At 40.1% G+C, this 13,849-nt stretch overlaps 1 protein-coding gene across 1 annotated transcript in view; it reads left to right on the top strand.

Moving 5' to 3' along the window:
• The first annotated feature begins 161 nt into the window (after positions 1-161).
• The window catches only part of ASPM (assembly factor for spindle microtubules), a 31,364-nt gene continuing 17,676 nt past the window's right edge, over positions 162-13,849 (top strand). The window contains exons 1-16 of the mRNA XM_085231517.1: positions 162-557; positions 3,516-3,659; positions 4,654-6,007; positions 7,613-7,714; positions 8,446-8,592; positions 8,770-9,015; positions 9,181-9,248; positions 9,790-9,931; positions 10,009-10,139; positions 10,641-10,816; positions 10,917-11,062; positions 11,139-11,224; positions 11,815-12,033; positions 12,977-13,187; positions 13,274-13,419; positions 13,508-13,636. Of these exons, the coding sequence (XP_085087643.1) occupies positions 255-557; positions 3,516-3,659; positions 4,654-6,007; positions 7,613-7,714; positions 8,446-8,592; positions 8,770-9,015; positions 9,181-9,248; positions 9,790-9,931; positions 10,009-10,139; positions 10,641-10,816; positions 10,917-11,062; positions 11,139-11,224; positions 11,815-12,033; positions 12,977-13,187; positions 13,274-13,419; positions 13,508-13,636 (3,750 nt within the window). The 5' untranslated portion in view covers positions 162-254. The remainder of the gene's footprint in view (positions 558-3,515; positions 3,660-4,653; positions 6,008-7,612; positions 7,715-8,445; positions 8,593-8,769; positions 9,016-9,180; positions 9,249-9,789; positions 9,932-10,008; positions 10,140-10,640; positions 10,817-10,916; positions 11,063-11,138; positions 11,225-11,814; positions 12,034-12,976; positions 13,188-13,273; positions 13,420-13,507; positions 13,637-13,849) is intronic.

Below are 13,849 nucleotides of genomic sequence, written 5' to 3'. Positions count from 1 at the left end.
GGGTCTGCCCCGCCCCCACGAGGCGGTGCCCTGAGGAGCCTCCCTCGCGCCGCGCTGACCAGCGCTGTCGGCCGTTTAAATAAAACGCCCGGCGCTCATTGGCGGAGCGGCGGGAAGGGCAGCGATTGGCTGAGGCGCCGGATTTGAACCGGCGGGCGGAGGTGCAGCGGTTGGGGCGGTGGCGCAGCGCGGCTTCCCGTCCCCGGTTGCGAGGGGAGCCGCGGCCCGGACCCACTGCGTGACCCGCGCAGGGCATGACCACGAGCTCGTTCCCCGCAGCGGCGGCTTGGCAGCTGAGCCCCGCCGGGAGCCCCCGGAGGCGGCGCTGGGCCGTACCGCGGCCCGAGGATGACTCGGACGAGGAGCCCGCCGTGCTGGTCCTCAGCCACTTCTCGCGGCCGCCGTACCTCAGCTTCGGCAGTCTGCGCGTCGGCTCCTCGCGCACGCGGCTCCTGGGGATCGACAACCCCAACGCGGAGCGCGTCGAGGTGCTCGTCGATCGCTTCCCTGACTCCGCCAGGGGCTTCAGCCTTGAGCGCCGCCGCTTCTCTGTGGAGGTACGGGGCTGCGGGGGGCACGCGGGGGCTCCGAGCCGTGCTCGCGGGCGGCTGCAGGCGGAGGGGGCCTGGCTTCTTTTCACGGGAGCCTCCTTCCGTCGGCGTGAGGTGCTCCTGCGAGTTGTGGAATCGTGCTGCCCAGGGAAGAGCTTCTTTTCCAAGTCGAGATAGAACGGGTTCGATTGGAAGGGATCTTAATGAGCATCTAGCTCCGATCTGCCTGCCGTCCGGAGGGTGGCCAGCCACTAGCTTGGGCTGCCCAGAGTCCCATCCAACCTTGAGCAGCTCCAGAGACGGGATATCCACTGTTTCCCTGGGCAGCCTGTGCCAGGGCCTCGCTATAATTCTATGTCAGAATGTAGGATATATTATGTCTGTAAGATGCACAGATAGTTGACTTCTGAGAATGTGGCTTTTAAGACAGAAACAATAATCATAGAATCACCGAGGTTGGAAAAGACCTCTGAGGTCATCACATCCAACTGTACACCTATCACCAACGTTTCCTCACTAAACCATATCCCTTAGTGCCAGATCTAAAAGTTTCTTGAACACCTCCAGGGATGGCGACTCCACCACCTCCCTGATCTGTCTGTTCCAGTACCTGCCCACTCTGGATCTTTGTGAGGGAAGGAGGTAGCTCTCTGAAGATCACCTGCAACAAGGAGCTTGCAAAAGCAGACTGAAATCCTGCTGTGAAGTATTTAAAAGATCCTGTTGAACTTAACAAGTACTAACTATTCATAGAATCATAGAATGGCCTGGGTTGAAAAGGACCATAATGATAATCAAGTTTCAACCCCCTGCTATATACAGGGTTGCCAACTGCTAGTTCAGGCTGCCCAGAGCCACATCCAGCCTGGCCTTGAATGCTTCCAGGGATGGGGCGTCCACAACCTCCTTGGGCAACCTGTTCCAGTGCATCACCACTCTGAGCAAAAAACTTCCTCCTACTATCTAACCTAAACATCCTCTGTCTCCATTTAAAACCATTCCCCCTTGTCCTATCACTATCCACCCTCGTAAACATCCATTCCCTCTCCTGTTTATATGCTCCCTTCAAGTATTGAAAGGCCGCATTGAGGTCTCCCTGGAGCCTTCTCTAAGCTAAACGCGCCCAATTCCCTCAACCTTTCTTCATAGGAGAGGTGCTCCAGCCCTCTCATCATCTTAGTGGTTCTCCTCTGGCCCCATTCCAAGAATTCTGCAACTTGTACTGGAGGCTCCAGGCCTGGATGCAGTACTGCAGATGGGGCCTCACAAGAGCCAAGTAGAGAAAGACAATCGTCTCCCTCTCCCTACTGGCTGCCCCTTTTTTAATGCAGCCCAGAACAAAGTTGGCCTTACAGTCTGCAAGTGCACACTGCCGGCTCATGTCCAGCTTCTCCAGGACCCCCAAGTCCTTCTCCTCAGGGCTGCTCACAAGGTGGTCTTTGCCCAGTTTGTATAAACACCTGGGATTGCCCCGGCCCCCTCATTAGGTTCACATGGGCCCACTTTTCCAGCTTGTCCAGGTCCCTTTGGATGACTTCTCTTCCTTCCAATGTATCAACTGCATTGCTCTGCTTGGTGTCATCCGCAAACTTGCTGAGGGTGCACTCAATGCCATCGTCTATGTCACTGATGAAGATATTGAAGAGTACTGGTCCCGAGACTGATGCCTGAGGGACACCGCTTGTGAGCAGTCTACACCCTGACACAGAACCATTGATGACAACTCTTTGGCTGCGACCAGCCAGCCAATTCCTAATCCATTGAACAATCCATCCTTCAAATCCATACCTCTCCAATTTAGAGAGAAGGATGAGGTGAGGGACCATGTCAGAGGTTTTGCATAAGTACATATAGATGACATCCGTTGCCCTTCCCCTGTCCATTGATGCTGTCATCCATCATAGAAGGCCACCAGATTGGACAGGCATGATCTGCCCTTGGTGAAGCCATGCTGGCTGTCTCGAATCACCTCTTTATCTCATATGTGCACTAACATAGCTTCTAGGAGGATCTGCTGCGTGCTCTTCCCAGGCACAGAGCTGAGGCTCACCAGCCTGTAGTTCTTCTGGTCTTCCTTTCTACCTTTCTTAAGAATGGGAGTAATGTTTCCCTTTTTCCAATCACCAGGAACTTCACCGGACAGCCATAATTTTTCAAATATGATGGACAGCTGCTCGGCAACCACATCAGCCATATTGTTGACAGATCTTGCAGTATAAGCATGTGCTGAATTAGTGTCTTTTCCAGAAACGGATCTGCTTAAATAGGCAGAACTCCTTGTTGAAATGCTCTAAAGATCGGTAGCTTTCCCCCCTTTTTTTGAATTTGACAGTGGTATAAAATTTTTTTTGATCTGTTTGTACTGATACCTGCAGAGCACAGAAGTTATTTGGTAGGGCACTCTGCATGAAGAATCTTTACAGCATACGCAGAGCTCTGTGACTTTCTTGTTTATTTGCAGATGAGACTCTCAGTGTCTTCACTTTTATTCAATGAACTTGTCTGCGTAATCGTCTCTCTGCAGATTGTTTGACTAAAAAAAATAATGATTGTGTTTACATTCAGCTAAGGTCCTGAAACTTAGTCTCGGATTACAAGTCCAAATGCCGTTCTCTGAAAATGACATTTTTAGATTAATGTGTGCAAAAAAATCATGTAATCTTTTCTACCTACCTTTACCCTAGTCTTATCCTTTGTGTGGTACATTTATATGTGTTCTTGCTTGCTTTCCATTATAATTTCTTGAAGAATTATATGCCTCTTGAGTAAAATGCTATTTTTGATTGTTTGCTTAAATTAATATAATGAAGGGTGAGGAACTGACATTTAGTGATGGATTATCACTTCATAGTGTCAAAATATGCATTTCTTTTGTGTTCTGCTTCTCATTTGGTTTGATTATTCTTATATTTGATGATAAAAAATTTACATAAGCGCTATACATTAATCGTTTCTTTCCATTAGTCAGGACAAAGAATATTTGTTTATGTAACATGGACCCCGTCAGAGGAAGGCAAGGTCAGAGAACTGGTAACATTTGTTGTCAATGGCATTGTAAAGCATCAGGCTGTGCTCTTGGGCGTTGCTGAACAGCCTGTGAAAAAAAAGGTGAGTACGTTTTTATCGTCTTATCTAATTTCATTACTTTAACGTAGGTGAAACATACTGTTTTCATTAGGTAAAATTCAATGAAGGATTAAAAATTCCTAATTGTTGTTTGTGGGAGGCCATGTTGTATATCATTTTTTTCAGCAGGTTTGAAAAATAGGTACTGATGTATTACTGTTTAGAGAATAAAATGTGACTCCCCCAATAAAAACCCTGTTTTCAATGATGGAAATAAGTCATAGTGAATTCTGGACTAAATGTGTTGACTTTACCGCCTTTTTTGGACTATCGTCTTGTTGGTACTTTTAGTGCAGTAATGTATTTAGATGCTTATTTTATGGCAATCACAAAAATGTTCTGTTTGGAAGTGGTGAAAATTTTCTGATCAAATTTTCTGCTAAAGGAGAGCTTTAGTCTAGCTTGTGCTACGCCTTGCCAAGTCGAGCCTTGAGTGTTTGCTATGAGGGAGATTGTAGCTCCACTGTGGACATCCTATTTCTATGTTTAACTTTGTTCATCATGAAGATACATGTTTTCCCTACGCATATATATAAACAGATTCAATCTTCCTCATAAGTAACTTGTGCCTGCTGCCTCTTGCTGTACTACCATAGGTTCCACAGAATCATAGAAATGTCTTGAGATAGAAGCGACCTTAAAGAGCATCTAGCTCCAATTTGCCTGCCATGTGCAGGGTTGCCAGCCACTAGCTCAGGCTGCCCAGGGCCCCATCCAACCTGGCCTTAAATGCTTCCAGGGATGGGGCATTCACAGCTTCTGTAAAACCTACTTCTTAGGTGTTAGAAAACTGCAAGTGGATCCCTCAAGCTTTCCCCTTGCTAGCCTAAATATTCCCTTTTCGTCATGTCTGTGTTATATGCCTAGGTATTCTTTTTTATAATTTTACTTTGAAAGAATGTACTGATGTTCACTTCTATGCATCAGTGTATGCAGAAAGGCAGCATACTAACATTTATTTATGGTTCTTTTTCAGAAGAGTCTTTGGGATACTATAAAAAAGAAAAACAGTTCAGAAACATCCATTCCGAGGAAAATTAATAAAAGAAATTCAAAAGTTAAAAATGTTAATAAAACCTTTCAAGTTTCCCAGGAGGCAGATAGACTAAGAAGCCCACTTCAATCATGTGAAAATCAGAATGCAATGCAAAATAGTACATCGCCAGTAAATGAATCTCCTGTTGGCTCAGAAAATAAATTGCCTATCTCTCCTATTGCACCAGTGCTAGAGGAACTTCGTACTACTGCTTGTACACCACTTTCAATGAGGAGATCTACTACATTCTCAGATATTGCTGCTGCCGTAAATGAGGGGTTATTGCCTGTAATGGACAGCCACAACTTCAATAAATCAGTTGATGACCACAGTGAATTGAAATCTGGAAGTGCATACAGTTGTTCTGGATTAGGAAAACCACCAATTTCAAATGATGAAGTAATTCTCAATTGCACGCTCTCACCTGTTTGCACTCCAGAACATTCATCATCTGTGCCCTTTTTAAGTACAAGGAGATTTTTAAGTCCAGATTCTTTTGTAAATGACAATTATCAAGTTGATGGAGACATAGTAGTGCCATCTGTTCCAATTCTGTCACCTGATCAGTTTGTGAAAGACATGCAATTGTATATGCAATCAAAGACTCCCAAACCCGAGGCAGCTTTAATATCTTCTACTACAGAGACTTATGTCGTGAAGGAATGTGTCCCCTCAAAACAGAAAGAAAATGGAGACAGATGGACAAAAACACAGGTTCATGTAGAACATGTGTTAAATGAAGCCTTTGAGGTGCGTTGCGTAGATTCACAAGTGCCTCATCATAACAAATCCAAAGAAAATCACTTCACTTGTCCTCCTATAGGGGAATTTCAAACTCGTTCTTCTCAGATAGAACAACCAAAAAAGCGCCCAGTTCTGTCTGCCACTGTCATCAAAAATAAGCCTAATGCTGATGAGAGGAAAAAAATGGAAATGCTTCAGCCCAAATCTAAGAAATGCCTTAATAGCGCAATAATGACATGTGAAAATATGGTGCCATTATACACAAAGGCCGAAATATCTGAACGCCTTCCAGTCATAGGTCCAGTTTCAGCTGGAAATAAGTGTCCCAGTGACAAAGTAAGCTCATCTACTGAATCAACCAGTTTGTGTCGTAAGAGGAAAAATGAAGTATCTGTGGAAAAAAATAGAGTTGTAGGCCCAGTGCACGTGGAAGAAGTGGAAAGAAAAAGAGCTCTTACATCCAGCATGGACAATAAAACACAAGCTACCGTGAGACCATCAGCGTTCAAACATACAACGCGGGAGAGAATAGGGCAGAACAAGAAAGCCGGTGAGCTGTACTTTCATTTATCACTTTTGGAAAATGCTTTTGTTTATAAAATTTGTATAGGAAACGGAACTGTCTAGCAACAGTCAAGGATATTACGTATCTCTGAAATGTGGGTCTTTGTAATTTCTTTCTTAGAAATTATCTGCGTTGTACAAATCTGAAAACTAGATCTGAGTTTTGATTATACTATTGGATTCAAATTTACTTCATTCTTTTCTAAATCTTGCTAATGACAGAAACTGGAAAAGGTATCTGGCAATTCCTGAGCACGGTAATTCAAATTTACTAGAAACTTGCTCACTGTACAATATTGCTGTTAGGTGTACACCTACCAATGTGAATATTTGAATCCCTTTCTGCTGTCATGCATTTTCAAATAGTTTCTAAGTGTTATTTGTGCTGCCTGTTTTTTTACTGTCTGCATTGAGTATGATATCAGCTTTCTGTAGATCTTCCTTCCTCCACAGTTTGCCAATATTTAGTAGCTTGAAGATCAGAACAAGCTGACTTCTTGTGTTTCAGTGTGCTCTTATGGTTTCAAAAGGTTCCGCTCTCAGATATGTTTAGGAATAGAAGAGGAGTGGTAACTAAAATAAGCATTTCATTTGGGAATCTTGCGGTCTCTGTAATACAACTACCAGGAAAAAATTATCATGGCTTTGAGATTAAAATAGCATATGCTGTTTTCTTCAGTTCTTCAGATGACCCATTCTGTGATCCGGATTTGGTTTGGGGCTTTCAGTAATGTGGTTTGAGTTCAGGCTCTTTAAGGCTGTCTTCATAAAAACTTACCAGGTCCATGTCCAGCAGGAAAAAGAAATGCTACCCACCAGATTATTTCTATTCATCCACAGGTGTAATTGTAGATGACATCATTTTTGAATTACGTTCTTTTTAGCACTGTTTCTTTCAAAATATAACCTGTTATTTTAATTACACACGTAGATAGTGTAGTAGGTGCTGTTTACTGGCTTCACAAAGAAAAAACATATTTCACGATAAAAGTTACCTTTGCAACTAGCCTCAGAATAATCCACGTTAAACCCAATTTTCTTATTAACAATCAAAATATGCATAAAACTTATGAGAATACCGGGAGAGGTTGGAATAAGCACAAAAAAACCACTTCATCTAAACATATTGACATAGTCTGTAAACTACGGTCTCTTATCTTTTTTGCTTTCGAGATAACATCTTGTCATTGGGTGTGAGCCAAGAACCAAAGTCCATTTGCAGCATCATACTTTTTTTAATCCTTCATTTGATGTCAGCATGACAAAGAGTTTGCTCTGAAAGTGTTTGTTTTCGTATGTTCAGAAAATCTAGGTCTATTAACCCTAGGTCACTTCATCTGTCAAAGCTCTATCAGGATCCGTTAGGATCAATTTTAACAGTACATTTCTTTGATGTTCCGTGCTCTTAACTTTTCTTCCCTTATTGATTGTAGACTGGATACTCTGCTTAACTTTCTTCATCAAGAGATTACTGCTATTTTATAGGGGTTGGTAGGAAATTACTCCAGTTCTGTGCTGTTACAAGAATTACGAATCCTAATATGATAAGTTTCACTGACATTTTTTATTGATATTTGTGTGCTCTTTTTAGGTTCTTCCCTTCAGAAAGCATCAAAAACTAACAGTAGAATTAACAAGCCCATTGCTGGATTGGCTCAGTCTCACCTGACGTTTGTGAAACCACTGAAAACAGGTAAACAGAATTCTGATATTCAGTAACCACTGAACCATATCCACTGAACTAATTGCTCAATTGCTGTTGCTTGTAGTTGAGACCTAACTGGGTAGAGTTGGGATGAAATAGAAGATTGTACGCACAATTAAATAACTGGTAGAAAATTTTGTACCTTTCACCATGCATGCCATAGGAAACCTGTTGTAACACATGGTCCTTTCCTCCTGTTTTGAATATAAGAAGTAAGTGCAAAAAGGTATGTTACAGGTCTGTTCCCTGCCAACTCTTGGTTATTAGTGAAATGCTTTTTCCACATCTGATAAAATTTTAATAGAACAGAATACCTAAGAAGAGAAATCTTCTCACGAACATGTATTGATTTAGGAAATCTGGTACTAGTAAGCTGATCTGGTCAGAAAAAATGTGTGTATAAAGTGGTTGTTCCTGGAGGTAATACAACTCAACTGGATTTTGTCCTGAGATATGTGTCGAAAATGACCTGTGTTCCAGAAATCATGTCTTTGTCATAGTGGTCTGACTTTATCCATGTTTTGTGGCTGAAATTTATCTACTGGTGGCTGATTCAGAAGTCACTGGAGATTCTGAAAACCTAGTTTTTTTTTACTGTAGTGCTAGATGGAGTGTCAGACATTAATTTTTCCACAGCTCGCTTGTCATACATTTCAAGAACTGCTATTCTTTAAACATTGAGTCAGGAGAAACTGACTTTTTGATTTTATTTATTTAAGTCATTCCTAGGCACCCAATGCCTTTTGCTGCTCAAAACATGTTTTATGATGAACGTTGGAAAGAGAAGCAACAACGAGGTTTCACTTGGTGGTTAAATTTTGTGCTTACCCCTGATGACTTCAGCGTAAAAACAAACACCTCACAAGGTAAGTGCAGGATTTTCACTTTTAATGTTCTCAAATGTTTTGTTCATGTTAATGAATATCTTAACATTAGTCTCATTTATCATTTTACTTTGTATACATTAAGCTCTTATATAAAGAGTAGATCTTGTAATTTCATTTCATTATTTCATTTCTTATATTTACCTGCGTTTTAAACAGTAAATGCAGCTGCTCTTATCTTGGGAGAAGAGAACCATCATAAAACCAGTGTTCCTAAAGCACCAACAAAAGAGGAAGCATCTCTAAAAGCATATACTGCTCGTCGTAGACTGAACAAGTTACGCCGGGATGCTTGTCGTCTGTTTACATCTGAAACAATGGTTAAAGCTATTAAGAAGCTGGAAGTTGAGATTGAAACTCGACGTTTGCTAGTTCGTCGAGATAGGCATCTTTGGAAAGATGTAGGTAAGAATACTATAAATTTTCATACTCTCCTTTTTTATGAGTAAGGAAATGATTGCTCATTAGTCGGTTTAAACCAACATCTTAGTTGGTTTAAACTAAAAGCAATTGTTTTTCTATAATATGAAGTACTTACTGAATGTAATATCACCAAATGCTCTTTTGCAGGCGAGAGGCAGAAAGTCCTTAACTGGCTTTTATCTTACAATCCCTTGTGGCTGCGTATTGGTCTGGAGGTAAGTGCAGAACTTATGATCTGTAATCAAAATATTTAGAAAATCTAGCAAGCTTTCTGGAGGAGAATGTTTCAGGTTTCTCTTTTATTTTCTGTTTTATTAGTCCAAGTAGGTTTGATTAAGTTACAGCATGTTTACTTTCCCTTTGCTTTATTATAACCAACTTGCGTTAGAAGTTGTTTACTTTATTAAAAAGGAAAATATTTAATTGAGGAAAGTTGAACTAGTTACAGAAGAGCAGGTTGCAGTTAGTTTCCCTCCTCAGTGAGCTATAGGAAAATGCATCTTTCTTAAGGGAGCTCCTGGTTGATTTCATCAAATGGAAATTATCAAAGACGTTTTTATATGACAGAATGTTCTGAAATTTCCTTTGGTTTTGTCTTCTAGTCACTGTTTAAAAAAATGATTTTTAGAGACTAACTACCACTTGCTATTACAGAATTTCAATACTATTTCCTTAGTGTATGATATTCACAAGAGCATATAGCATTTAAGACCATTTTTAATGGTTCTGTTTTTTTTCTTCTTTCCTTCATATTAGACTGTTTATGGGGAACTGATAACTTTGGAGAGCAATAGTGATTTTATGGGTTTGGCAATATTTATTCTTAATCGCTTGCTTTGGAACCCTGACATTGCAGCTGAATATAGACATCCCACTGTGCCTCATCTTTACCGAGAAGGTAACTAGCATTTCCCAAAATAGGCCATCTTAGCAATTAATTTTTGAACTGCCACTTAATTGATTCTGTCATTTTAGGTCATGAAGAAGCCTTGTCGAAATTTACACTGAAAAAATTGCTGTTGTTAGTTTGCTTTCTGGATCGTGCTAAACAGTCCAGATTGATTGGCCATGACCCTTGCCTTTTTTGTAAGGATGCAGAATTCAAGGTAAGAGGATATGATTTGATGTCTCTGTCGAGCATTGTTCTGCATCTGAACATTCTGTGACTGAATGTATGTTTGTTTTTTTTAATATCATGTATTTTTCTATAATGAGTCTTGGCTGTTCGTGCTTGTGCTTTTACCTGAACATTCTCAGTACATGACCTCATGGTTATGAAAAAGATTTCCTAAGAACATTTTGTGTTGGTTCTTTAGGAAAGACTCTGTTATGTCGCATTACCTTGCTTCCCTTTCTAAAGCTAAGCTTTTGCACTGCTCTTAAGTATTGCTCTAGCGTACTGCAGCTGGTCTTAAACCATTTTGTGGGTTTCCTGATTTTTCTTATTTTTTTGCTGTGATAAGGGAATATGCAACATCTGTCATACAGACAAATGTCTTTACTACGTTTAATTTCCTGTACTTTTGTACTGTGCAGACAAGCTGTGAAAGACATTTATCTTTTTAAATATTTGTATCTAACCTATATCTGTGTTTGTTTGTTTTAAGACAAGTAAAGACATTCTGCTGGCAATTTCTCGTGACTTTCTGAGTGGTGAAGGTGATCTTTCCCGCCATCTTGGTTTCCTGGGACTACCTGTCAGCCATATTCAAACTCCACTTGATGAATTTGATTTTGCTGTAACAAATCTGGCTGTGGACCTACAGTGTGGCATTCGTCTTGTGTATGTTGATACAGTATTATTTTGAACTGTTTTGTTTTCCTTATAAAATACTTTACTTGAGCTAAGTTAAGGTATTAAACTGTGAAATTCCCTTTGTTAGGAGAGCAATGGAACTTCTAACCAGAGACTGGAATCTTTCAAAACAGCTGAGAGTTCCAGCAATTAGTCGTCTACAGAAGATGCATAATGTTGATATTGTTCTCAGTGTTCTCAAAAAGCGAGGAATTCACTTGAAAGATGACAGCGGTAAGGCCTAGAAATCAGTTATTCTAAGCCCATTGCAGGACTAGTGCATGTTTTATTTCTTTGTTTTATTTAATAGGTGCTTCAATTGACTGTAGGGATATTGTGGACAGACACAGGGAACGAACATTAGCTCTGCTGTGGAAAATTGTCTTTGCTTTCCAGGTATTACTTCTTTGTGTTTGTTGTTTTTTTTTTACTGTGTAGGCAGACCGTAGAACTGTTTACACTGTAAATTCTCAGTGTCATAGAAATGTTACCTAATAGCCCTAACGGTATATTTTAACATTTTTATGCATGCTTTTTTTCTTGTATACAGTCGTAAAAGTTTTTGGTGGGAAAAAACCACACAGATATTTCTGAGCATATGATGTTAGGCTGCCGGAATTGATAATTAGACTAAAATAACTTTGGTTTCCAAAAGCTGGTAGCGCTTATTAACTGGAAACTGAAAGTGGAGAATTGAATTTTGAATTAGCTTCTGAGGTTAGTCTGACAGGCAGTATAAAGTATTTAATGAAGTTGCAAAAATTCTTCACTACTGTCTTCTTCCTGCTTCATTGCCCTACTCCAGCACCCGCTTCTGCTAAACTGCTCTGTAACCTTTTGCCATGAAAAGGCTGAGCGTGGGTTTAAGTTCTTTGCTTGAAGTAGTTGGTAGTGGATGTTGCCACCTATGTTGGCAAGTCCATATTAATCACTACTAACATAAATAAATTCTTTCTTTTTTTTTTTTTTTTTGTCTTCTGTAATAGGTGGATATTCTTCTTAATGTGGAACAGTTAAAAGAAGAAATCCAATTTTTAAAGAATGCGCATAAGATAAAAATGCAGCTGGGTGCTCTCAAGCTTTTTTCAAGTTGTTGCAGAATACAAGAAGATAACAGTAGTAGCCCCTCACCTCAAAGTCACGGTGAAAATGTGAAGCTGCTGATGGCATGGGTTAATGCTGTTTGTGGATTTTACAATATCAAGGTAAAATGCTTATTCTTTAGAGAGCAGAATTCTTTAAGCTATCAAATAATGTTGTTACAGGCAATACTAAATAGTTTTAAATATCCTTCTCAACTTTATATAATCTGATTGGGAATAACCATCTTTCTGTGGATTGACCTGCAGCTCTCCTTTTTAAAATACTGAGCGAAAGCGTATTGCCTTCTAGCTAGTCTCATGCATTAATATGCCTTTTAGGAATATAACATTTTAGTTGCAGTGGGTTTTTTTGTTGTTTTCTTCTGTTTTTTTTAAATGAGTATTCATCCTAAAAGTATTTGTGCATACATTTTTTACTGTTCATAGTAACTGTGGGAATTAAACTAATGTTTAGGCCAAGAAGGTTTCCTCTCTTCAGAGATGTCTGTTTGAAAGGATTATGTTACCAGTTGTTCTCTCTGAGAAGCCCTGTTAAGACACTTGTCTTCAATCCGAATGCTGTCACACCTGATAATCTTTCTGAAGGGCAAATTACAGTCTTTGAAGCTCATGCAAGTTCATGCCTGATTTCTGCACTGAAGAGCTACATGAGAGCAATCTGTAGAAGTTTCCAGAGATCCTTCTGTAGAAACAGTGCTTTCTTTTTCAAGCGTTTCCCTTGAAGTTTCACTGTACAGCAATTCACACTTGTTGCAGGTTTCTTACAGCTATATGACAGCGTAGTGAATGTTCAAAGGAAGCAATAGTTTCTGTTCAAAATAAGCAATCAGAATTCATGTCTGATCTAGTGCCTGATGTGCTGGTTGGCAACCCCGCCACAGCGAGGAGTTGGAACTAGACGATGTTTATGGTCCTTCTAATCCAGGCCATTCTATGATGGATTACTTTCTAAAGTACAAGACATAAACTGGGTATAGGATTTTCTATCAATTAAATGGTATTGAAAAATCAAGGAAACTGTATCTGACTGTATTTTATTAAACAGGTGGAAAATTTCACAGTCTGTTTCTCAGATGGAAGAGTACTGTGTCATTTAATTCATCATTACCACCCGTGTTATGTGCCTTTGGAAGCTGTGTGCCAGCGTACAACTCAAACAGTAGAGTGCTCAAGAACTCATAAGGTGGGACTAAATTGTTCCTCCTCATCCGAGTCTGATACTTCTCTAAATGTTATGGAAGGACCATTTGACCAAAGTAAGTTACTTAATGTTCGGAAGCACTTCTTGAATCCATTACTCTTATGCTCGATCTAATTTGACAAATTTTTTCTCTTTGCAAAGCTGTAACTGCTTCAGTCTTGTACAAGGAACTGTTAGAAAATGAAAAGAAGAACTTCCAGCTGATCAATAATGCAGTTTCTGACCTAGGTGGAATACCAGCAATGATTCATTACTCAGACATGTCAAACACAATTCCTGATGAGAAGGTGAGATAGCTGTCTTTAGTTAGAGTTGATGTAAATGTATCCAGCTCTTGTGTGGTTCTTAACTTGGCTATATTCTGTGTTTAAATAGGTTGTTATTACCTACCTATCATTTCTGTGCTCACGGCTTCTAGATCTACGGCAGGAAACTCGAGCCGCTCGTTTAATTCAGTCTGCTTGGAGGAAATTCAGGCTGAAAAGGGAACTGAAACTTTCTCAGGTACTCTATCTGTGCAATGCTTGGAACTCCTACTTTGAGAAGTACTAAGTAAAGAATATAAATTCACTGTTCATAGAGTACACAGGTTTATTAGAATAATATTGGCATTAAAATTCGTACAAACGATATTATTATCAAATTATATGTACCTCTTGGTAGCATAATCTACTAAAAATGAGTAGAAAACCATCCTAAAGTAGTTACATGTTTTGC

The sequence above is a fragment of the Meleagris gallopavo genome, chromosome 10, assembly GCF_905368555.1.
Source record: "Meleagris gallopavo chromosome 10, MGAL_WU_HG_1.1, whole genome shotgun sequence".
In the NCBI taxonomy this organism is placed as follows: Eukaryota; Metazoa; Chordata; class Aves; order Galliformes; family Phasianidae; genus Meleagris; species Meleagris gallopavo.
Note: the sequence above shows the minus strand (reverse complement) of the source record. Positions and strands in the feature narration are given on the sequence as shown.